This window comes from Coturnix japonica, chromosome Z (assembly GCF_054131305.1).
Source record: "Coturnix japonica strain WE chromosome Z, WE-NBRP24, whole genome shotgun sequence".
NCBI classification, from domain to species: Eukaryota; Metazoa; Chordata; class Aves; order Galliformes; family Phasianidae; genus Coturnix; species Coturnix japonica.
In genome coordinates, this window is record NC_140702.1 from 50,156,261 (window position 1) to 50,181,046 (window position 24,786).

The 24,786-nt window shown below is 36.1% G+C and overlaps 1 protein-coding gene across 3 annotated transcripts in view; it reads left to right on the forward strand.

Moving 5' to 3' along the window:
- Nucleotides 1-23,326, forward strand: part of TNPO1 (transportin 1) — a 55,724-nt gene extending 32,398 nt beyond the window's left edge. The window contains exons 14-25 of one of the 3 annotated variants that reach the window (XM_015848836.3): nucleotides 802-973; nucleotides 2,398-2,484; nucleotides 3,237-3,344; nucleotides 4,338-4,496; nucleotides 4,588-4,675; nucleotides 8,100-8,198; nucleotides 8,412-8,507; nucleotides 11,285-11,360; nucleotides 12,146-12,245; nucleotides 13,674-13,748; nucleotides 16,423-16,565; nucleotides 17,892-23,326. In XM_015848836.3, the coding sequence (XP_015704322.2) occupies nucleotides 802-973; nucleotides 2,398-2,484; nucleotides 3,237-3,344; nucleotides 4,338-4,496; nucleotides 4,588-4,675; nucleotides 8,100-8,198; nucleotides 8,412-8,507; nucleotides 11,285-11,360; nucleotides 12,146-12,245; nucleotides 13,674-13,748; nucleotides 16,423-16,530 (1,168 nt within the window). In that variant the 3' untranslated portion in view covers nucleotides 16,531-16,565; nucleotides 17,892-23,326. Of the gene's footprint in view, nucleotides 1-801; nucleotides 974-2,397; nucleotides 2,485-3,236; nucleotides 3,345-4,276; nucleotides 4,498-4,587; nucleotides 4,676-8,099; nucleotides 8,199-8,411; nucleotides 8,508-11,284; nucleotides 11,361-12,145; nucleotides 12,246-13,673; nucleotides 13,749-16,422; nucleotides 16,566-17,891 lie in introns of those variants that run through there. The other 2 variants (XR_014939306.1, XM_085528624.1) reach the window with 2 other exon arrangements.
- The last annotated feature ends 1,460 nt before the right edge of the window (nucleotides 23,327-24,786 follow it).

Consider the following 24,786-nt stretch of genomic DNA (forward strand, 5'->3'; position numbering starts at 1 on the left):
CAGCCGTTTAGTGTCACAGTTGCATTGTTTTAAGTAAAAAGCATTTCTGTGTTTGGTATCGGAGTAGGAGGGGATTGTTCACCTCTTATAGTGTCGCATGCATTTTTACTGTTGGGACTAACTGATAGTCTTCTTGACACAAGTTACACCAGTAAACCATCTATAGCTCTTGGTTTTTTCCTTTAATTGCTTTTCTGAAGCAGCATGTCTTTTAAAGCTGTCATTCACAAGCACTTCGTGCCATGAAGTTTTTTTTGACCAAGGGTGGCTGAAATTATTTGTTCATTCCTCATTTTTATTTTTGTTTTCTTTGTCTCTTTGTACCTGTTTTTCACTGTAGTATACTCCTATGAATGGGGTACCAGCATTGTACTGGCACAAGAGCATGTAGGCTTCAGGTGTATATACAACTCTTGTTAAATATAGTAGGCTTCTTTTTAGCTCATAATGAGCAACTTTAGTTGCTTCCTGCTATTTAAGTTAAAACACTGTAACCTGTGTACAGTAAAGCTTTTGGCAGCACAGTAGGCTTTTTGTGTATACATTACTGTTTTTACAGCAATCATTTGAATTCTCTTCATCATAATACAAGATCCTTAGGTATTCAATCAAAATATTACTGCAGTAACCTCAGTCTAACAGTTCTGAAAATATATACCCAGGATGGATAAAGTTTTATGTTCAAAGGAAATTGATAATGTGGGATGTTTGGGGTTTGCACTGTAGTTTTTGGTGTGGATTTTTTTGTTCCCCCAAAGGTACTGACTAACACTGGTTTTGGTTTTTGTTCTTGTCCCTCAGTGCCTTTGCTACCCTAGAAGAGGAGGCTTGTACAGAGCTTGTTCCTTATCTTGCATATATACTTGACACTTTGGTCTTCGCATTTAGTAAATACCAGCATAAAAACCTACTTATTCTTTATGATGCTATAGGAACCCTAGCAGATTCTGTAGGCCATCATCTAAATAAACCGGTGAGTATACCTTACATTCTAATAAAGTACTCATCGTACTTCTATAGTGTGTTTTACACAATGCAAAACAGATAGTGACCTTTCCTTGTAGGTTTTGATGGTACTAAATATTTGCATGAAAAATAGATAAACTGCATTTGCTTTATCCACTGTGCAAATATTCCAGATTTTGTAAAAATTTATGTAAGTGTACTGTTTTCTGTAATGTGCTTCAAGTCATGATTATTTACTTCATTTTCAGATTTTTTCAGCTTTGAGCTATATGTATCAATACAAATATTACATGAGACTTAAGGGGAATTGCTAGAATGTATGCTAATTTCTAATGATCAGTTTTCTTTTGTTAAACTACTTTCATCTGCTCTGTGTATCTTTTCCTATGTAGTGGAGCATGTCATTAATCGAAATTCTATGAGAGTGGGACATGCAATTCACAAAGAAAAAAGCACAGATAATGCAAAGGCCAATACTCTAGTATGAAGCTTTTTGCTGTTTTCAACACACATTCATTAGTAGAATATGTATATGTCACATATTGTATGCATCTTTTTATGACAACTGTTTAAATTTTGCTTTGCAGTAGTGCTTCTTTCTTTCATAGATCCACTAGAGTAAATCAATCTGAGTTGTTGCTATGGCACTTTGCTTGCTGTTCAAGACATCCCAACATGAAAAGACCTCTCTTTTGATCTCTTTGGCCTTTTCATATAGCCTAGAGGCAAATAAATGGGAGCTCTTGGTGATGGTGGGACTTTCTTCAATCACTTAGAATATTGTGGTTTTGGACATAGCATTAGCTGACAGGTTTTGTTGGCTATTCAGCTATCTTTTGGGGGCTGTAGCACTAATGTAGGGATGCCTTGCTTGATGTCATTGCAACTGAACAGTGGCAGGAGAAGATCAAACGGCTTGTTTCAATAGTGACTAACTTTATTCGTCTAGATGGATAGAAAATGACTTTCTTTGTGCATGGTTAGTTGCTTGTGGATGAAGTTTCAGAAACGTGGGGTGACTGGGTTGTAGCAGCAGGGTAATGTGAAATGATTGAGAAATACAAGTGGCAATTGCATTGCTGATTGAAAAAAAAGTAAAGAAATTCATAGGCCCTGAAGCAGTTATAAATTTAGAACAACCCAGACAGCTATGGAAAGCTGCAAAACTGAAAACAAACATGGAAGAAAAAATCCACTCTTTAGAGGTGATTACCTGCCTCAGTGGAAAAAAAAAAAAAAGTCTTAGAATATAATTTATAAACTCTGCTATTAAGCTAATTGTGCATATCACAATGATAGGTTTGCAGCACACCCCAGTTTTCTTTTATTGAAAAAGTAGAAGTAATTTTTAATATATCCATGTTCTGACCTTGAAATAAACCAGCATGCAATCAAGTATTTCAACAGTTGATGCATTTTCATCCTGAACAGGAATATATTCAGATGCTAATGCCCCCATTAATCCACAAGTGGAACATGTTGAAGGATGAAGATAAAGATCTCTTTCCTTTATTAGAGGTAAAAGTTAAAATTTGAATATTGTATATCAGCTTCTTTTATAAGTTATGCTTTCTGCTTAAGAAACAACCTACTGGGAAGTGTTAACTGCAAAGGCTTACAGTAAAGCTTATAGCAAAAGCCACTTAGATTGATTTTCTACCATTCCCATGGGTTTTCCATAAGGATCTCCTTATCTTTACTTTAAAAAAAGAAAAAAAAAAAGTTTTTTTAAATGGTTATGTTTTCTCCTCACTCTCCTTTCATACCTCTATTAAAACTAGTGTGAGACGACCTGAAGGTATGAAACAGACTGTGTGGTCTATTCTTTGTGCTTTTCAAGTGTAAAGCAGGACAAAACTTTTAGAAAATTAGTTTCATAACTTCTGGGCAATGTTAAGGCTTGCAAATGTCCAAAATGCTAAACCTTAGTGTAACTCCTGAGGTAAATTACAGTAATATAAAATAAAATACAGTAATATATGCTTAGAGATGGCCAAGAAAGAAGATACTGCTGCCTGAGAAATCTTGTCAACTGGCATGTTTGAAAGAATAGCACTTTGCTGATATTTCCCTTAGCTGAGCTAACTGGCACAATCATTCTGGGTTGTGCATTCACTTAGCAATTATATTGGTCAAACTTAAAATGCTAATGTCTTTTAATTTACCTCTCACAAGTAAAAGGCTGTTGGGTGAGGTGAGGAAGATTTGACTTTTCTTTCACTGACTCTCCCCTCCTTTTTTCTTTATTTTTTTTTTTCTTTTGATTTCAGTGCCTGTCGTCAGTTGCTACTGCCTTGCAATCTGGCTTTCTTCCATACTGTGAACCTGTGTACCAGCGTTGTGTAAATCTAGTGCAAAAGACCCTTGCACAAGCCATGGTAATTCTCTATTACTATTCCAATGTTTTCAGAGTAACTCATTAAAACAATGTATGGCCCAGATAAGCTCAGTGGGCCTAGGAGAACCTCATGAGGTTCAACAGAGCTATGTATAGGTCTGTACCTGGGTTGTGGCAGCACCCTCTGTCATTGTAAGCTGGGGAATGTAAGGGTGGAGCACAACTTTACTGAGAAGGACTTGGGGTACTGGCCAAAAACAAGCTGGATGTGAGCAAGCAATGTGCCCTCACAGTCCAGAATGACAACTGCATATTGGGCCACATCAGAAGAAGTGTGGCCTGCAGTGCGAGGGAGGTGATCCTGTCCCTCTGCTGTACACTGGTGAGACTTCACCTGTAGTACTGCATCCAGCTGTGGTGTCCTCAGTATGAGAGAGATATGTACTGTTGGAGCATATCCAGAGGATGGCCATAGAAATCATTCCAGGGGTGGAACACCTCTCCAATGATAACTGGCTGTTCAGCCTGGAGAAGAAAAGGGAGACTGTCAGGTCTGTCTGGGGATAACTGATAGTGGCGTTCCAGTATGTGAAAGTGGGCTGTAAGAAGGAGGGGGTCTGACTCTTTAGGAGAGTCTGGTGCGATAGGACAAGGACATGGTTTCAGACTTAAGAAGGATTAGATTGGATATAAGGAAAAAGTCTTTTACAGTGAGGGTGGTGAGGCACTGGAACAGGTTGCTCAGAGGGGTGGTGGGTGTCCCATCCCTAGAGACATTCAAGAAGAGGCTGGATGGGGCTCTGAGCAACCTGATTTAGTTGTAGGTATCTGTGTTCATTGGAGGGGACTCCAGATGATGTTTAAAGGTCCTTTCCTACTCAGATGATTCTGTGTTTCTACAAACTATGTAAAGTTAGGGGTTGCCAGGGTCGTCTGTAGTATAACACTGAATTTCTGGTACTGTTTTTACAGTTTTGCATACCCCTGAGAAAATGTAATTCTCTTTCTGAAAATGCCTATTTATTTGCTGCAGTTGCACAATGCTCAACCAGACCAATATGAGGCTCCAGATAAGGACTTCATGATTGTGGCTCTTGATTTACTCAGTGGTTTAGCTGAAGGTCTTGGAGGCAACATTGAGCAGCTGGTGGCTCGGAGCAATATCCTGACACTGATGTACCAGTGCATGCAGGTGAGATGAGAAACTGATTTGTCCAAGAATTTTCTTTAAGATTATCAGAAACACATTCAAGAATTGTCATATTTCTTCTTTTTCTTTTTAGGATAAAATGCCTGAAGTACGACAGAGTTCTTTTGCGCTGTTAGGTGATCTGACAAAGGCATGTTTTCAGCATGTTAAGCCTTGCATTGGTATGTTTCATTTGCATACTAAACAATTAACTTGTTTTACAGACTGATAAAAGGCTCCTTTAGCCACTGTTAAGCTCCTTTTTTTCTATGTCTTCCTTGTCATGTTGTATATTTTCAGATTTCTTTATCAGTAAGGGACTGCAGCTTTTTTTCCTTTACACTGTGTGTTTAAAAGGTTTTTAAGACAGTGTAAAGCATTCATTTTGCTGCTTGATTTTTACAATGTAAAAGCTGCCTGTTCTGCTGGAATACATAAAAATATTTACTTAATTAGAACAGTTGCTTCATTTGATAAATTTCTGGATTTCTACCTTTTACTTTGCTTTTTTAACTAGACTCCACATTAAAATTATAGATAGATGTACTATATATATTGGCACCCAGCTGGCGTGCTCATCACTAGGGCTTTAAACAAGAGCTGTTGAGAGAAGGGGCTGTACTGCATAATGACAGAGAGACAGGGAGCACAGTCACTTCAAGAAGCAGCAGAGGAAAGCCTCAGATCTGTCCTGGAAGCTTATGGGAGTACTTCTCTAGGAAAGTAATCTGTCTGAAAGCTCAGCTGGAATGCCTCTATACGAATATGTGCAGTGTATGAAATAAACAGGAGAAGCTAGGAAATGTGCACTTAGAAAATTATGATCTTGGCGCTATCACAGAAACATGGCAGGATGATTCACATGAATAGAATACCGTCACTGAGGGCTCTTAGTTTTGTAGAAGGAATAGACAAAGTAGGAGGAGTGGAGAAGTTGTTCTCTATGTTAAGAAGACTGTGTTATGGCTGCAGGGAGCTCCCTCTGAGAAAGAGTCAGGAACAGACTGAGAGCCTGTAGGTTAAAATTAGGGAGCAAACCAAAAAAGGACAGCTAGTGCAGTCTAACACAGGCTTCCTGATCAAGGGGAGCCTATTGACAAGCTGTTCTTGCATCAGCTGCAAGAGGTGTCGTGATCACAGGATCTCATCTGATGTGAGATTTCAACCACACAGATATCTGCTGGGAAAACACTACAGCGAGGTGGAAACAATCCAGAATTAGACAGTCCCACCAGAGGTGAAGTTTAGCAGTGTATAAGGGGTTGTTAAAGAGGTTAAGACTGAAGGAAGCCTAGACTGCAGAGACTGTGTCCTGGTTTGTGATCTTGAGGAATGTGAGCCTAGCAGGATGGAGTCAGGACTCTGAACTTTGGGAGGTGGAACTTCAGGCTCTTTGAGGAGTTGTTGGACAAGATCTCCTGGGAAACTTTACAGACAGAGGAGTAGAGCAAAGTGGCTACTCTTTTAGGGTGCCTTTCTGAAGCAGGAAACCAGCATGGTTTGGCAAGGATGTGCTGATCAAACAGAGAGAAAGAAGGGCATGTACAGGCAGTGGAAACAAGGATGTGTCATCTGGGAAAAATGTAGGAATGTTGTCCGGACATGCAGATATGGGGTCAGGAAAGCAAAGTCACAGATGGAATGGATCTTGGTGAAGGATGTTAAAAACAACAAAAAGGGGCTTTGTAGGTACATTTGGCAGGAGAGACAGGCCAAAGACACCTCATTTGGTAAATGAGAGAGCTGGCTATAACAGATATGGAGAGGGCTGAAGTACTTAATAAGCTCTTTGCCTCAGTCTTCACTGGCAACCAAGATTCTGGTAGTTCTCACATGTCTGAAATGCTTGATGGGAACTGGGGGAACAGATTGCCCCCTCACTGTGAGGACAGAGCAAGTCAGAAACCAGTTCATGATGCTGAATCCCTTCTGTGGCGCAACTGGTAGAAGTGCCGCTCTGCTACACAGAGGCTCGAATCCCGGGGGCTGGACTCGATGATCTCTAAGGTCCCTTCCAACCCGCACGAAACTATGAAACTATGAAAGTCCACGGAGCCAGATGACACACATTCCAGGGTTCTGATGTGGAACTGTCTGATGTGATTGCCAAGCTGCTCTCCATCATATTTGAAAAATATTGTCTGTCAGGTGGCCAGAAAAAGGGTGACATTGCTTCCATTTATAAGAAAGGGAGGAAGGAGGACCAAGGGATCTATGGGGCGCAAGCCTCGCCTCTGTGTAAAGTTTTGCACTTGTATCAAAGTAATCCCAGATATGTATACAGACTGGGAGAACTCCTTGAGAGTAGTAGCCTTGCTGAGAAGGACCCAGGCATCCTGGTAGGGGTAAAACTTAATACGAACCAGCAGTATGCGCTTGCAGCTTGGAAGGCCGATGGTGTCCTGGGCTGCATCTTAAGAGGGGTGACCGTCAGGGTGAGGGAGGTGATTGTCCGTCTGCCAGCGGGAGGCCCCTCTTGAATATTGCATCCAGGCCTGAGGCCCCCAGCAAGGGAGGGATGTGAAGCTTTTGCAGAGAGTCCAGAGGAGGGCCGCAAGAATGATTCGAGGGCTGGAGCACCTCTCCGGGGAAGACAAGCTGAAGGAGCCGGGCTTGTTCAGTCTGGGGAAGAGAGGGCAGCGGGGAGGTCTCATTACAGCCTTCCACTACTTAGGGAGTGATTATAAACAGGAAGATAATCCGCCTTTTTACACAGGTAGATAGTGATAAGTTGGGGAAAAACGGTTTTAAACCAAAGGAGGGGAGATCTAGGATAGAAGCTGGGATAAGTTTTTCATTGAGAGACTGAAGAGGTGCTGGAACAGGTTGTCTAGAGGGGTTGTAGGTGCCCTGTCCCTGAAGGTGTTCAAGGCCTGCTTGGATGGCCTGGGCAGCTTGATGTAGTACTTGATCTAGAAGTTGGTAACCCTGCCTGTGGTAGGGGGGTTGGAACTTGATGGTTCTTGAGATCCCTTCTGACCTAAGCCATTCTATGATTCTGTGAATATATCAAAAGTGGAGAACTTGGCTAGAAGATGTGTTCTGGCTTGGGTATTGTTTGTTTTTTGTGTTTGTTTTGTGTTAAGTAGGAATGTAACATCAATTATATGCTTCCACAGTATTTGTTATCTCATCCTTCAAATGTTCTTGATATATACTTTGCCAAATGTATTATTTGATAGGCTTGGGAATGTAATGTTCAAGTGGCAGATTTTATAATAATAGATGTGATTGCCTTCTGGGTTCTTCTTTTGTTGTTAGCACACTTGAATATGTAGATATCTAAGTGATTCAAGGATTGTTCAACCATGTTATAAAGCTACAAGTGCTTGTTATTGAGTTGCTTTCGCTTTTTTCCCTCTACTCCAGTTAGGGAAGGAGAGAAAAAGGTTTTATAGAGTTGCATAAAGCCTATTAGGAGTATTTTAGAGTCGCAGTTTGAAAACATTTATTGATCTAATTGGATTCTAAAATCCAGGTTTATCTGATATATAGCAGAAATGCAGCACTCATTAATACATGTATAATATTTTTCCAGGTATTTAAGTAGGCTTATGTGATTTTTTAAAAAAAAAACTTCTTTTTTTTAATATTGTTTTCTTTTAGCTGATTTCATGCCCATTTTGGGAACCAACCTAAACCCTGAATTCATTTCTGTGTGTAACAATGCTACCTGGGCAATTGGAGAAATCTCCATTCAGATGGGTAAGATAACTTTTCTTTGAATCTTTGCGCATTTAGCATGGTTAGTCTGTTTTGATATTGTTTGATTGTTTTTAGTTTTTACTGATACTTCCATGTTAAAACTGAATTTAAGGTTGAGATTTGTCCTTAATAATTAATTCAGTGTATCAAATCTGCTTAGATTATGTGTTTAACAATCATTTTCTTCTAAATATTTCTTTTTGACTATTTCAGGTATAGAGATGCAGCCTTATATTCCAATGGTGTTGCACCAGCTTGTAGAAATAATTAACAGACCCAACACACCAAAGACATTGTTAGAGAACACAGGTACCCAAAAACTGAACGTTTGTGCTGAAGGAATTACAGATGTTTTTTTTTAAAGTTATTTTTAAAATTATGTAGGGGTATAACACCAGAACTGAGTGTGTTGCAATGTATTTGGCTTTTTAAAGCAGAAACAACTCTGTTTTGCAAAAGCTCTTACAAGTCTCAGTCTTGCATCAAATTTTCTATTGTATATCTGCAAGCTTAAAAGTTGTTGCTTTCTCAACTCTCTAATACGTAGTATAATTGTCATCTATTTGATTTTCTTAAGTATTCTTCCAATGTTATGTATGAATTACAGATCACAAATATATACAGTAACTCTTATGGCTTAATATTAGCCTTATTTATGCAAGTTCTTAACGCATGTGCACCATGCATCTCTAGTGTTTGAAATAAATATGTTTGGTACATATAGAACAAATAATAGATTATTTTAATTTAAAACAAACAAAACTTTTAAAAAAAATTCTTATCTGTGAGATCACCAAAATCTAGATCTGTGATGGCATTTTTACCCTAACATAGCTGAACAACGTCTATTACCTGGTTACAATAGATTAATAAGTAATTCTGAAAGCAAGCCTAAAATTGGCACACGTGTTTTATGCTTTGGCCAATAGCTGTGCTTTCCAAACCGGAAACAGTTCCCAAACCATGCTGGAACATCTGAGGCTTGTTTCTTTTGCATTTATGGAGTGCACGTTCTGGTAGGAAGAACACCTTCCATACTTCAAACAGAATTTTGTTAATGATCTGACAGGTTTCTCATTTACTAATTGGGAATCCTTTTCTTGTCTGTTTGAAAATGTATTGTCCTGTAAGAAAATATTAGCTTAGTCATTACAACATGACATGATTGAAAATTATGGACATTTGTTTTATGTTTAGCATGAATGAAGTAAATTGGCGACAGACATTCAGTGCTTATTACTCCTCCAATGTTCTCTTAATGTAAAAGCTGTGCTTCAGCGACATCTCTCCTGCCATTCTCAGTTTAGTATGGAAGGTGAATTTGAAGGAAAACTACATGGTTGTGAGATAAAAGAGATACTGCCTTTTGAAAAGATAATTTTTGAGCAAATATCTACTTGTTTTCAAATAGACCATGAAATTGTATGTCAGCATAAATTCCTTTCCCCACACTCCCAGCCCCTTTCTTCTTCACTGATGGATGTGTAATACCTGTAACTGGGAGGCATCCAGTGCTTAAACTTTTGCTTCTATCACTGTTGTGGAATTTTTGGAAGCATCCAAACACTGACACTTTCTTTATTCTCTTAATAGTTACTTTAAATGTGGATGCATAACTGCAGATAAATGTTGAGTGTGGTGTACTTATAATGAGTTTGTTGTGGGATATTGTGCTTCATGTCACTAGTATGTGCAAGAATATTACTGTTTTCTGCTTTAGCTTGCTACATAATGAGCCATGAGCACACGTTTATAGAAACAGGAGACTGTTAAATAAAAGTAGTAATATTGAAAGGGAGAATGTGTCAGAAACTTGTTCTTTGACAGAAGTTTCTATTCCTTGTACAAACTGTAGCTGTGAAAACCTAAGTGCATTTTAATTTGAAACTTGTATTTGAAAAGCAATTCAAATACATTTTAATGAGTTAGATCTGCTAAAAATTTTAGATCCTGAGTTTTGAAATAGTGCATTGCAAGTGAGCAGCAATTTTCTTGGAATGGTTGAAATTCATACTACTAGTATATCCTACACCAAACTTTTATTGGAGAAAGCATCATCTGCTTTATTGCATGTTTCATGAAACTGTTCACAAATGCCTGTTTAATTAGAGTGTTGCATAGTATGTCCCTTGAACATAGGTTTCCTTTCTCTGCTTCATATAAATCTGCTGGATTTTAGTATTATTCATGTATTTTGCTTCTAGTAATCCTGATACATTATTCCCCACCCTCTCCTTTTTCTAAAGATTAATCTTTTGTGAGTTGAGCAAACACCATTAAAACACAGTTATAAAATGTTTTTTCAGTCTGTCCCTCCATAAAGGACTGCCAAATCATATGAAAAAGCAGTTTTGCTTTTCATGTGTATTTATGCCTTAGCATCAGAAACCAGATAATTATATGACTGTTATGATGAAGTCTGTCGTGAAAGGAAGAAATTGGTATTAAAGAATTAACTTTGCAGTTAGTTGCTCTACCAACCACTTGAAATTATTTACAAGTGTATAAAGAGAACAGGGTTTTTTTTTGTTTTCTTAAATAATTTTCATCTATATAACATTCATAGACAGGTCACACTATTTCGCATGCAAACACACTTCTAAACATACTGTTAGTCATAGATAAGCATATTAAAAACTTGAATTCTAAATATTGAAAAAATGTTTAGGATACTTTATAATGAAGCTGAAAATTCCTTTTTGTAAAGAGAATCCCTAATAGTTCACTCTAATAAGATCTCAGTAGTGCATGATAGGTAAATTTAACATAAAGTAAGCGGAGAGGGCAGAATGACTGCATACATCAGAAAACCTTTTGTTTCTAAATTGTGTTTTTGGTGTTCTCTCATTTACTTCTTTAATTTTTCTTTTACCCTGGAAAGTATACCATATATGTTGCTGCCTCTTATTTAGGGGGTGGTAATAAACAGCACTGGTGAAATCTTATGTTTATTATCATACACAGATTCTGTTGGTTTCTGTTTCTGAGTTATTTGTTGTTTTTTCTTTATTTTTTCTCCTCCCCCCTCATTTGCTCATGTCTTGGTTGGCGTTTGGTGGTGTATAACCGTGATTGCGTTACCTTAGCAATAACAATTGGTCGTCTTGGTTACGTTTGTCCTCAAGAGGTGGCCCCCATGCTACAGCAGTTTATAAGACCCTGGTGTGTATTATTCAATCTTTTTTTTTTTAATTCATTTTTCTTCACTCTCTTTCTTTCTTTCTTCTCTCTATCTCACTTTTAGATATATTTTCAGTTGGTTACAAAATCTCAATCCTTAATCATTGCCAACCATGTGACTAATCTTGTCCTATCAGGTTTGTGAGTTTTTAGTAGCACCGTCATGTATTTCTTTATGTTGTGGCTAACGACTAATTTATGCATGGGATAAGATTGTCACATGCTTGCTGTGTTAAAGCTTGACTATGAAAGAGCGTTTTAAAATCCACCAGAATGATAATACAATGCATGCCAATACTGTAAAATTTAAACTGCACATTACTTTACTTAAAAAAATCAGTCCGAGGCTTGAAATGCTGTAAGGAATCTATGTTTATAGACCTGTTTTATGTATAAAATAGCTTGCCTGCTGCTATAAAATTTATAATAACTGTTCTGTAAGTGGTATCTGACATAATTCATACCATGATAGTATTATATGTTCTGCTTCTAATAATGATAGTTACTATAAGTATTTCAGATATGTGTTTCTTTTGTATTTAATGGAATACAGGTCACACTTAATAAATGGTACAAGAAAACAGGGTTCTGGAGATGATAGATAATGGGAATATGTTAGTAAACACTGCAGTAACTGTTCTACTGTTCACAATAGCGTTTCAAATCATTTTATTCGTGTGGCTTATTCCATCAAATACTGTCATCAGATCTGACTAGATTGAATGAAAGCATGATGAAACTAGCTAAGATTCTTTCTAACTTACTAGGTGCACCTCTCTACGGAACATAAGAGACAATGAGGAAAAGGACTCGGCATTCCGTGGGATATGTACCATGATTACAGTCAACCCCAATGGCGTATTCCAAGTAAGATGCATGAATAGATCTGTTGGTTTTTTTTTTTTTTTCATTTACTTGCATGAAATGTATTAGAAAATGTATATGGAATATTAAGAAGTTTAGATTGATGCTGATACAGTGCGGAACATGATATGGCTTTATTTTAGAGGTCAAGAAGATCAAAGCATTTACATTACAGTGATATGTATCACAATACTTCTGGATTTCTTCTTCAGTGAAAAGGTGGAAAAGAGGTGTTAAAAACCAGTTTTTTACGTCTACTTAAAACGGGTATCTAAATAATGAACTCTGACTAACACTGTGAATGTTGCAATATTTCTGTCAGTGTATTGTGTGGAGGATCTGTATGAGAATATAAGGCAAGATCTGACATATCCTATTGTTCAGATGTAATCTAGGCTTTAAAAAATAAAAAAAACAAAAATGTTAACTACCCTTTCATTCTTAAAACTTGTGAAGGGAAGATTCTGTTTCAGCATCAGATATATTGCTTGAATAGTTAATGTGACCAGGAAGATGCTCTTTAAAATAATTGTATGTCTCAAGAATAGAGCGTTACTTGCTCTTTAGTCTCCACAGCTCTGAAGTTCAGCTATACCGATGTAAGAGAGGAAATAGAGGTGAATTTCCTTCTCTGCCTGAAATCCCTCTCTTTGAGACACAAGAATTGATTCTTTTTCTTGTTCTGAACTTTTCAGATCATTTCACTTGTGCCTTGTTCCATACTCACCGTTTCCCTTCTTTTTTTCTGTCCATTTATTCTTTCGCACATAAGGAGAGCAGAAAATTAAGAACTCCTTTCATTTTCCCATCTCTCCTTCTCTGCAGTAGTTACCTTTGGTTCTTATCAAAACACATGTGCACTGCCAACCTGATTATTGGAGAGTGGTATCTTAGCAATATAATAAGAAACGTAATGCATAACAGCAGGTGAACTATGTTGCAGGGATTATGATATAGCTTTGGTTTTGAAAGTCATGTGTGTCCCTAAAATTAACCCTGGCTCTGCTTGAAGAAATACAGCTGCTTTTTTTTTTCCAGCTGGAAATTTATGAGACAAAGCTGTGAGCGTGGTTTTATTTCCTGCTTTGTTGGTAAAATGGTTTGTTTTGGAATTTGAACAATTGAACTGAAAGAATTAGAGTTAGCCAGTCGTGTTGTGAGAGAGGAAAAGTGTTGTGGTTTTGTTTTGCCCTTTTTTGTTGTGTTTATGATTTTAGCTTTCAAATTAAATAAACCTCGTCAGACAAAGATACTCCGACTCTACATTTCTGTACACCTAAGCATAGAATAATTTACCATTATTGCCTGCGTTAGGAAATGAGTTTTTTTAATTAGGATCAAAAATCTTATATGGTTAATAGAATGAGTTGAGCATTGCTTCCAGACATATAAATTAGGGTTTCTAACCTATGTGAATGTTTAATCTTACAGGACTTTATTTTTTTTTGTGATGCTGTTGCATCGTGGATTAGCCCAAAAGATGATCTCCGAGACATGTTCTGTAAGGTAATGTTTCTCCTGTGACAATATATCCTGATTATGGTTCGAGATCCTCTTTCTTGCTGTGTAATTCAGTCAGTACTTCTTGTGTTTGTGAAGCTTCTCTGCAAAGTCATGAACTTTCAGACAAAACATCAGAACAATCTGAAGGTTGTTGGCTTTTTTTAATTGTATTTACTAAAGTGTGTTCAACTTACTACAGTCTTATTTTTAATGATGTTGAAAATTTCACTTAAAATTTTAGTTTAAAAAATAATCATCCTTGGAGAGCTTTTCATAATTTCAGTCTACTGCATTTTGAAAAACAGGGTTTTTTATACCACATTTAAGTCATCTTTGCTCTAGAAGGTGATATCTGTATAGTTTAGGATTTTTTCTTTTGCCATGAAGAAGCCCGCTTCATTAAACAGAAATGTCTAGAAGAATGCAAACAAAAACTACTGCAGTTCTATCCCCTTCTGTTTGTCTCCCATCTTGGATGAGCAGATCTCCAGGGAACCAGTGTACACTGAATATAGGATATATATCCTATACAGCTTGTCAATAGAGATTAAACAAAAGAGAAGACTGTTTTGTGTAAAGTAAGCAACAAATAAACAAAACACCGCCCTTAGATTATCTGTTCCATATCTTAAGTTAGGAAAAATAAACAAATAAGACACCTAATTTCCATTTATTGAACAGATGCTTTTACCTCTTCGGTAAACATCTTTGTTTTGGTACAGATGTTTGTCAGACGTTAATGAAATTCCTCTTAAAGCTGACAGAGTGTATTTCCCAGAATGTATTAGGGTCATGGGCCAGTATTGCATTTTCTCTTGAAGTAATACAAAGCGTCAGCATCAGAACTGAAACTGCAATTTTCACATCCCATTTTGAGGAGCACAGACAGAAAACTCAGCCTCCTAAACTAGCAGACTAGTAATCTGAGAGGCTACAAAGGAGCATCGGCTTCAGGAAATGTGCCCTTGTGAGTATTCTAGTGTCAGAGGGAAATAACAAATATTAAAATCTTAAAAGAAAGTCCAGGATGCTGTCTGTGATGACAGTTTTAAGCAGTTTCTTCTCTGTTGGCACTCAGTGTTTGCCTCACTAAGTTAAACTCCTCTCAGACACTCCAAACTAGATACAGTGGGTTTTGACCGCTTTGTATGAGGGCGTGTATGGCTTTTTACAGTGTATTCCTTTGTCTTTCTCCTTGCAAGAATGGAGACAAAGCCTTCACCGAGTGATGGAGTATGATTTTTATTTTTTTTATTTTTTTTTAAATTTCTTTCTCATTAGACTGGATCCCTTTGTCAACTGAATAACAGATTGTGCCATTTAGGAACTATGGAAAAAAAATTTTTCATAGTTCCCTGAAGTCTTTTTTTGTGGTTTTTTTGTTCATCAGCATTGGAGCTGATAGAGGAAATAACCAAGAGCATGGGGAAGACACTGAAGTGTTGAGATCTCTCACATAGTCCTTAAAATTTTATCTCTGTTTTTTAAAGACGAGGCGCCTAAAGAGACTAACTGAAGAGATCTGCTAAAACAATACTGGAAGATTTATTTTATTATAGTTTTATTTTATTTATTTTTTATCATTGATTTTATTTATTTATTTTATTATAGTTTTAGTTTTCAAATGTTCTTTTTGTCATACCTAAACATTTTTGAGATCTCTTGTAGTTTTGGTAGCTGCATTGGGTAAGGAGAGAAACCTGTTTTTAGATGGGCTTCTCCATGGAGAAAAATAGTTAAACTCATTGTGATGCCTTTACTGTTACATCTGGTTTAAGGACAGCTCTGTTTGAAAATGTTGTATTGAGAGTAAAGTCTATACTATGAGCTTTAAATATGACAGTGCCTTTTCTGTAAAAGCGTTTTCATGACAGGCCATTCCACAATTAGGTATAGTTGACTTTTAAAAAAGAAAATTAAAAGAATGTTGAGACTCTGCAGTGTTTTTCTTGTGAGGAAGAACTTTTGCACCTGCTTTTGTTCTTTCTTATGTTTACCTTTAAACCTTCTGTTTTCAGAGCATAAATCCTAAGGCCCTTTTTCATATAATCATTTAATTTCTATAGTTTTCAGATAAGTTACCATATTGAAGGGTCCAGACTGAAGCCAGTAGGTGTGTGTGGGGGGGAGGCTCTTGTCTCTTAACACTGTTTTTTTAGTGCTGTAGATCCCTGCAGTTTCAAAGTGTAAAACATTTTAACAACTTCTGCCTACAGATTCCATGGGAAAATGCAGCTTTCATGGGATTGCTTTTAATTTGTGCTAGCAATTAAAAGGCATTAATTCTGTAATTAATGCTGTAGTTCTGGCTCAATTTTTCTTCCAGAACCTACAACACATCTACAAACAAAATGTATATAACGTAATCATAACACAGAAAATGTGTAGTCTGGCAAAATGTTTAGCATTGTGGGATGGCCTAGCTCTATCACGTCATGATATTCAATAAATGAATATTGATTTGAATTGGTAACTGTAGTCTGTACATAACTTAACAGGTTCTTTTTTTTTTTTCTTTGAAGGGAGGCATTATATGTTAAAGGAAATATAGTAAACTGGACAGTTCATCTATACAACTGAGCAATCTAGAGGATTGAAGGCTATTGCATGTGTTGCTTGTGAATAACAATCTTGTATCTTCTGTTTAGTGATTACTTTTACCTCTTGTTGCTTTTAGATTCTTCATGGGTTTAAAAATCAAGTTGGGGATGAGAATTGGAGGCGTTTCTCAGACCAGTTTCCTCTTCCCTTAAAAGAGCGCCTTGCAGCTTACTATGGAGTTTAACCTCATGCATTGTAGCTGCAGTCCCATAATTAGAGGTAAACACTTGAATCTTCCTTGCAAAATAGTCACATTGCGTACTTTCTTCCTATTTCTGCTTTATAAAAATATTAGTGAACTAGATTAAAATTTTGAGACAAGCTGTATCAGGTATATTTCCTTCTTCTGAGAAAAAAAAAAGGGATAATGTTGATCCAAAATCACTGTAGCTGTAGCAAATGCAATTGTTTCTCTATAGAAGAGTATACAGTATGCTTGGCCATGTATCAAGGTTAGAAGACTAAGTGTAACTGTATCTGTTTAGGTTTAAAAAGCCTGAATGGAGTATGATTCTCAGACAGCTTAATAGACACAGGCTCTGTGCATGTCTACTGGTTTAGAGGGTAACAGATGTAATATAAGGCGAATATTTCTCTAGAACAGGAAAACAAGTTTAAGGCACTTTATCCATGTGAAATCCAATACATTCCTAAGTGCATGTTAGGTGGTCTTGGCACTTAGTCGAGGATATTTCAATGATCTGCAGCGCTGCTATTTGTAGAGGTTGATGTTTTGGGAAGGCTGATGTGTTTATTATTGCAGTGTTTCACTTTATGTCCCAATTCAGAGTGGTTACCATTCTCTCAGAGAATACCTCAACTTAATCAAAGAACAGTGACTGTGGATTCTAGAATGACTGTACTGTACCACTTTGCTTTGTGTGCTTTCTGAGCAGTCTGTGTAGGCAAAGAACCTGTGTACAAAGTAGTGTGATGCTGTGAAGAATTCACTATACTACCCAAATAAAGAAGGCAGGTGAAGTTCGTTTTATTACATTCTATTTGAATTGCGTGTTTCACCTGAACAATTGATTAAAAACAAGCAAACTTCAACCACATCAACCAATGAGAGCATTTTGGTTTTGATGTATGAATGAAACAAATTACTCTCCATTTCTATTGGAGAGGCAGTATGGCTAACTTGTTTAATCTTCCTAAAAGTGAAATTGTTGTGTTAGTGGAAGATAAGTTTAATACTTAATGAACATCAGGACAGCCTCATAATTTTGTACTGAAAGGGCAAAATCTTTTTAAAGTATATACAACTGCTTTCATCTTTAATCTAAGCTTAGATGCAATATTGGAAATGTCAGTGAAGCTTAAAAGAATGCGTTGTTGTCAGGAATAAGTCTTCTTGTTTAAAACTGACTCTTTCTTTAAGCAGACTCAGAAAGGGAACATCTGGGCACAAATCAACTTCTAAGCTTGGGCTGGCACTTACTACTTTAAAATATAAAAAAAGCAAAATAAGCTCATTTTAAGCACAGGTCTGCCATCCAGGTTTCAAAGCAAGGTTTGACTATACCTTTATCTCTTCCTTTACAGGTCCTTCAGTCTGGGAGACTATGAGGGAGCCTCTGCACCCAGGGAAAATGTTACCCTTTACTGGGGGGAAGGGTGAACCAGTAGGGAATACAGTACAATCCCAACCCTACTGGGAGGGGCGGGAGGGAGGTGTTGCCGTCACTGTATTAAGTCGATGTTGGGAAATGTTTTAACATCTGGAGCCTTTGTGGGTGGAAATCTGTCTCCTATTACAACTCTGCACTGGATGTGAAGAAGAAAAAAAAGAATCTTTTCACAAAACAGCACATTCTGGAATATTGTGGGGATTTGTACCAAAATAAGAACCATATAATTGAACCATAGGGATACGTAAAGAGGAAAACTATTTTGCGCACAATAAAGGAAACCTAAGAATGGGGGGTCACAAACAGTAAAAGGCTTTTTTTTTTTTTCTTTTTTTTCTCTTTTTTTTTTTTTTTTCCTTTTTTTCTTTTTCTTTAGTAAGAATTTTCTACATTATTTCATCCTGCTTGATGGGATACCTAGGAATTTGCATGTTAATGAAGAACTACACAAATGAAGTTAGTACAGTTAAAATGCAGCTTGTGTCTGTGTTAGGAACAGGCACTTGCAGTGTATGATAGAGAAACACCAATTAATTAGGGTTAACTTAGGCAAAATGAAGCAACCTGCAAGCTGCCAAATGAGTCACTCCTTTCATTTTTGGGGTAAAGGGAGGGACACTTCAAAGGAGAGGTTGACATCTTAATTTTTACATTAAAAAGAATTTAAGGTAGTGGATATGATTTGATTATTGTACTTCATTAGATTTAATTTCTAGAGTAAGGCATTATTCTTAACGTGCAGTTTAAGGTTCAGGCATGCGTAATGGCTCATAGTGATCAGAAGTAATTTAAATTAGTGGGAAAGTAGCATGCTTGCATCACATAGAGTGAAATTGGTATACATTTACCTATGTTGCGCCAGTTTTGTGTTGCAGTTTACCAATTCAGTATAGCCCTGCATTTAAAGTTCCTTTTCTAAGATTCTGTGGATTTTATTTTTATTAAGAATATAGATATAAAGTACTGTAGTTAACAATTAGGCCTTGAAATACCTTTTAGGATCTGTTAAGAATAAGATTGATATTGTATTGTGTGTAACCTGCACAATGTGGAAAGCTGATATAGCTGTGCAAAATACTTGCCTCTGTGCTGTCAGTGTGATGTGCTTTCTGCATGGTTATATACTAGTGATTTATCAGAATCTCTGAAAATGAGTTACATGGTAAGACCTGTTAAAGGCTGCATAAATGTTAGTTGGCACGTAAAGACAGTTGTAGAAGTTGATGACATGATTGCTATATTTGTGTTTATTCCCACTCAACATATTATCTTCTATGCTTTCTTTTTGTTCAAAGCATGATCTTAACGAGATGTTTAAGTTAATGGATGTAATAATGCAGGGTATCTACACTGTATCGGCGCATGTTGGTGGCCCTTTGTGATGTAGTTAAATGCACAAGGGTGCAAGTTTAAAGCTACAGAGTGAAAGTTGGTTTGGATCCTCTTCATTTCATTTGTTTAGCTTTTCTGTTGTGTTTTTTTTCTCTACTTACATGTATTCCTGTGAATAAATCCTTGTTAAGTTAACCCTTTACTTTTCCTTCCATGTGTATTTTCTTATGTACTGTGAATGTGAAATTCTAACTGGTACACTTGATCTTGTGTCCATCTGAAAGTGGCAAGTCTTTATTAATTTAGATTGCCTAAAGAGTATCCCATGATGATAAAGGAAAATGGAGAGATTTTTTAACTCTGCTGGTCAGAGGTGAAGCCACACCTTTCCATTTTTCAAGTGCTGCATAATTAATCCGCAAAACAGAATTAAGCCATAACAGCCTTTTTATAGATTTAGTTTCTCACCTTTGCATTGCAGAATGGATACTGGATAACAGGTTTTGTTTCGGTTTCAATTTTTGTTTTTTTGGTGTTTTTTTTTTTTTTTACAAAATTGCTCTCCTTTGCATGGTTCTATTCTCTGAGTGCTGAATGATTTAGCTATTGCACTGAAGCTTGGGCTGTGTGAGTGTGAACTTAAAAAATTATGTTTAAAGAGGAAATTTTTTTTAATGCATGATAGCATGAACATTTTACATGCACCTCCACCCCCTCCTCCCCCACACTTTGTTCTTTTCATGCTTAAAGAATAGTTTGGACATGTACTGTATGAAGTACAGTCAGTGATGCTAGCACGTAGTATTTTTTTTTTTGCAAAATTGCATGTGATTAAATTGCTTTCAAATCACTTTGCTTCGGTAGCAAATACTAAATTGCTTCTGAACTAATAACTGAAGTAAATTAGAAGTAGCTTTAGTCACTGAAAACAATTAAAAACCCAATTCTAGGAGAATAATTTAGCAAGATGGGATATTATTTTAGACCCAAGCTTGCTTTAATTTTGAGTGTTTAAGCATTAGGTACGAATTTCAGAGAAATGGCATTAAAAATTTCATAAAATAAAAAAACAACTAAGCAATATATAGCATTACTACTAGAATCTGAGTTTAGTTAAACTTCCTAAATTTCAGAAAGCCCCTTTAACCAAGTAAAACCACATCATCTCAGATTCATTTAGAATACCACTTTTGTACATGCATATTTTAATAGGTATTTGTACAGATGTGAGCTGATCTGGCAGAACAGCAAGTAAAGTAATTAAAATAAGGCAGAAATTAACATTACTGGCAAAGTAGTCTTTTGTATCAGTCAGTTCTCTCATGGTATGTTTAAAGCAAATAAACCATATTCCTTATGCATAATATAGTGCAGAAATTCGCAGAAGCCATGTAAGGTATAATGGGAGGTAAGAAAAGTTCCAAATCTGCATTAACAGTTACAATTCCATCATGGCATCATGGGATATATAAAAAGCATCTTAATTCTTGTGGTGTAGTCTTGACAGTTCTTGAATGTTGACTGAATGTTTATACTGGTAGAATTGTGAGTTTGTCTTTGTTACATTCCAGTGTTTTCTGCCTCTTGGCATGCTAAAAGCACGGCTTACTTCATTTGCTCCTTACACACTGAATAAAGTGCTGTTAGTGTGCTAAACTACAGAAATAGCCGCTGCTAAGTAATGGTGTAGATTTTCTACTTGAATATTTTTGTTGTAGAAACCTCAGGAGGTCAGTGTTTACTGTTTTTATATATGCCTTTCTCCTGTTTTGAGTTTCCCTTTTTTGAAGGATTCTGAGAATGAACAAAAGCTGCTGATCAACCTAAGTTGGTAACAGAAAGTATATTTAAAATCCTTATAAATGCATCTTTTTGGCAGTTCTAAATTGATATTAAATTATTATTAAGTGAAGTTGGATTCTAAATTTGTTTCAGTACACGTTCAGGAAACTGCTCTTTTCATTTAGGAAGAAAAGATTATAATAGTTTGTTATTTCAACCAGTGCAAGCAAAAATAATCGATTTTGTAATTTTTTTTCCAAAGCTTGATTATTTTCTAAATCGGTGAATATGTATATAGTTAAATTGTAATGAGCTGATTCTTATGCTTTAGTTTATTGCTCGTTAATGCTTGTACTCAGAAGATACACTTCTAGGAGAATGGGTTTAAAATTTATAGTCATAACTTTTTAAAGTTACGAAGTAGCATAAATTTTGTAACTAACAATATTGATACACACTGTGATTTTTTTTTTTGATGGTTTTGTTTTGTTTTGTTAGGACTTTTATGTTAGCATCAATCTTAATTACTTAAACTGCATATATTGTATAATAGTAAAATGTATATTTTAAAACTTCAAGTGGCTTTCCTCAAGCGAAACTCATTGCTACTTAGGAACACTCAAATACTAGCTTTATCTCAGGTGAATACTCTTGTACCCTTTTTGTTCAGAACACATGCTTATAAAAATGTGTCTTAATTATATCAGTTCATGTATTTCATGGTAGGCAGCTTCTCTGTCTTAAACTTACTCTAAATTAACCTTCTACTGTGGGACAATAATGACTTTTGCTTCACCTATTTTATTCATATTGAATGTATTAACAGATAAAGGTGCAAAAACATTCTTCCCTTGAGGAGAATGCATCCATATTCAAACAACTGAAATATTTCTTAAAAAAAAAATGCTTTAAATGCAACATTGTATTGGAAATCTTTTGTTTCAGATTTTTGTCAAGGAAAGAAGTTGCGACTTAACACTAATTGCTTCAGTACTTTCATGGGGATAATAGATGCATAAAGCTTCTATATAGGGTCTGAAGAGTAACTTTTTATCTCAGATAAAGGTTAAGCTCAGCAGTGAAATGACTGCCGTAAATTAAAAAGTAAGAAAAATAAGAAGTCTTGCAGTTATCTCACATAGATGCTGATGTAATCATACGTATTTGTTATATATTACATAAATATTTCCAGTAACCTCATCTTGAGTAAATGAAGCTTGATCAGTAGCTGTGTATTGCACTCACCTATGCATTCTCCAGATGACTTGCATCCATCAGACTAGTAGGTGTTCTTCTCCAATAGAAGCTGTTTTTTGTCTGTCACTGATGCTTGTTCTTTGCACTTATGGTTGGAGCAAGCCAGTTTTAGATTATTTTATATGGGGAAACTCTGAGGTGAGTACTCTCGTTGCTTGCCTTACGGAGTATATTCTGTTAAAATAATAAGGATGCTTACTCACTTGAATGTATGTATGTGAGGGAAGTTAAAATGGCTCTATAAAATATGTATCCCTTTGTGGTGTTACAGTATACTTTTTAAGTAAGCCAAATCCACATCTCTAAGAATTCAGCACTTATAGTATCCTTTTTTCTATAATCAATTCTATTGTGCTACTTTCACCTTAGGTATCTCTTTACTTACGTTAGGTGAGAAACAAAACAGAGAAGGCCTGGGTGATTTTTATGGGGATATTTAAAAATATTAGTATGACTAGGTATATTTGGCTGGTGAAGTCTTTAGTGTAATAATATCTTTTTTCATGGGAATAGATAGGTAGGTATGTTGTATGCTGTCTGACTTGCTAAACACTTCCAAAATCTTAAATTGGATGCAGTACATGAACAGTTTAAAGTGAAAGATGACTGGATCTTTCTGCTGACAACTTAGGTTGTATGTTTTGCTTGAAAGCTTTAAATCTGATGTTTCTGTATCAGCCACAATGTTGGAATGTTTCCTTCAAACATATCCTGCAACTTCTCAAACTGTACTAAATTGAGTGATCTTTCTTGAAGTCTGCCTCTGTGCTAACAAAACTTCATTTTGAATAGAATATGGTTTAAATTTTTGATAAGCTGCTGAATTTTAAAGAGTTTTTGGGGCCACCAAATATTTTGGATCATGCAGAGAATATATATTGTACTGTAGTAATTTTGTATTTACGTTTGTATGATGTGATATAATAGATGTGAATGTTAATCACTGCTTGACTATGTTAATAAAGTTGTTTAAATATAGATCTTGCATTCCAATTTTTAATGAAAAATGAAAGTTCTGTGTTTCGTTTTATATTTCCTGGGCCATTAATGGTTGAGATGTGTCAGTTCTGAAACGTGTTCTTCAATTAGTTGGATTTTCACTTTATCCAGTCTTTTCAGTAAGTTTCAGTCAGCTCAGTTTAAATGCTTCACGCTGCCTAGGGACAGATCAGTGCAGACATACGAGGTTTCCCTGCTTGAATTAGTATCTTTTGGGTCATATGAGTTAGCTGCTTTTCTACTGAGAAATTACATGGGGAATTCACTTTTATTTGCTCAGGGAGTGGGGGACAGAACAGGTTTAATGACTCCTTGTTATCAATAATCTGAACAAAAATACAAAAAAAAAAAAAAAAAAAAAAAGTATTAAAATAAAAAATAAAATTAATAAAAGTTAATAAAGTCTTTCAACCAAACCTTGCAGTGATACTTAGTGGGGCAAAATCCATACAAGTTGATTTTAACAACTCATGGCAATATTTCACACTTCACATATTGACAACTTGATTATGCATGGTTAGCACTGCCAGCTTTGATAGTGTAATGATTAAATTCAATAAAGTATGTTGCCTCAACATCAAAAACAAACAGCGGAATATGTAGCAATTAATTTCTATTCAAACTCCATTTAACATCTAGGTTTCTGCCTCCAAAGAGAGAATAAAGCAGTGGAATACCTATTAACAGCAGTGTTAGTGTCCAGTTCATTAGAGAGGTGAATTTCTCCCAGCTGTAAGAACTTGATGCACTTATTACTTTATTGAGTGGGTGGGACAGAGGAGTGTTCCCTTTCAAATAGCCCCTCTTCTCCTTTTCTTATGGGGTACCTCTGGTAGAACCCTGCTTTGCATGAAGGTACATGCACTAAGTATTCAGCTCTATCAACTCAGAGCCTGATGTTTGGCTGTAGCCTCTAATTTTGAGTCTGGGCTTAATGACTACTTCTTTACAAATACAAGAGATGAGCAGAGTAAGTACTAGCAGCTTGAATAGAAGAAATGACTGCAGTCAGATTGCAACAGTGCAAAGGATTTTCTTTTCAACATCTGTTCCTCTTTTTTAAGTGTAAAACAAAGCCTTTCAGTAGGAATATTTCATTCATAAAATATTTTCTCATGTTCACAGAATGGATGTTATCATTTATCCCAGCATGACTCAGAATGAAGCATGCTGCTTCTTTAAGCTACTAATATGTAAAGCCCATTTCTTCCAGAGTATTTTGCCCTTATTCTACATAAATTGAGCAATATATACTTCCAAAACCTTCCAAAAGATGCTCAGATACTGATATGTATGTTGGTAGACTTGACACTTTTTTCACTTCTCAGTCTACTTTAAGGAAAACACATATAATTATGCTTTGTGCTTACTTTAGTGTGCATAAGTGATAACATTCAAGGATTCGCTTTGGAATCACACAGCCTTGAGGGGGTTTTGTT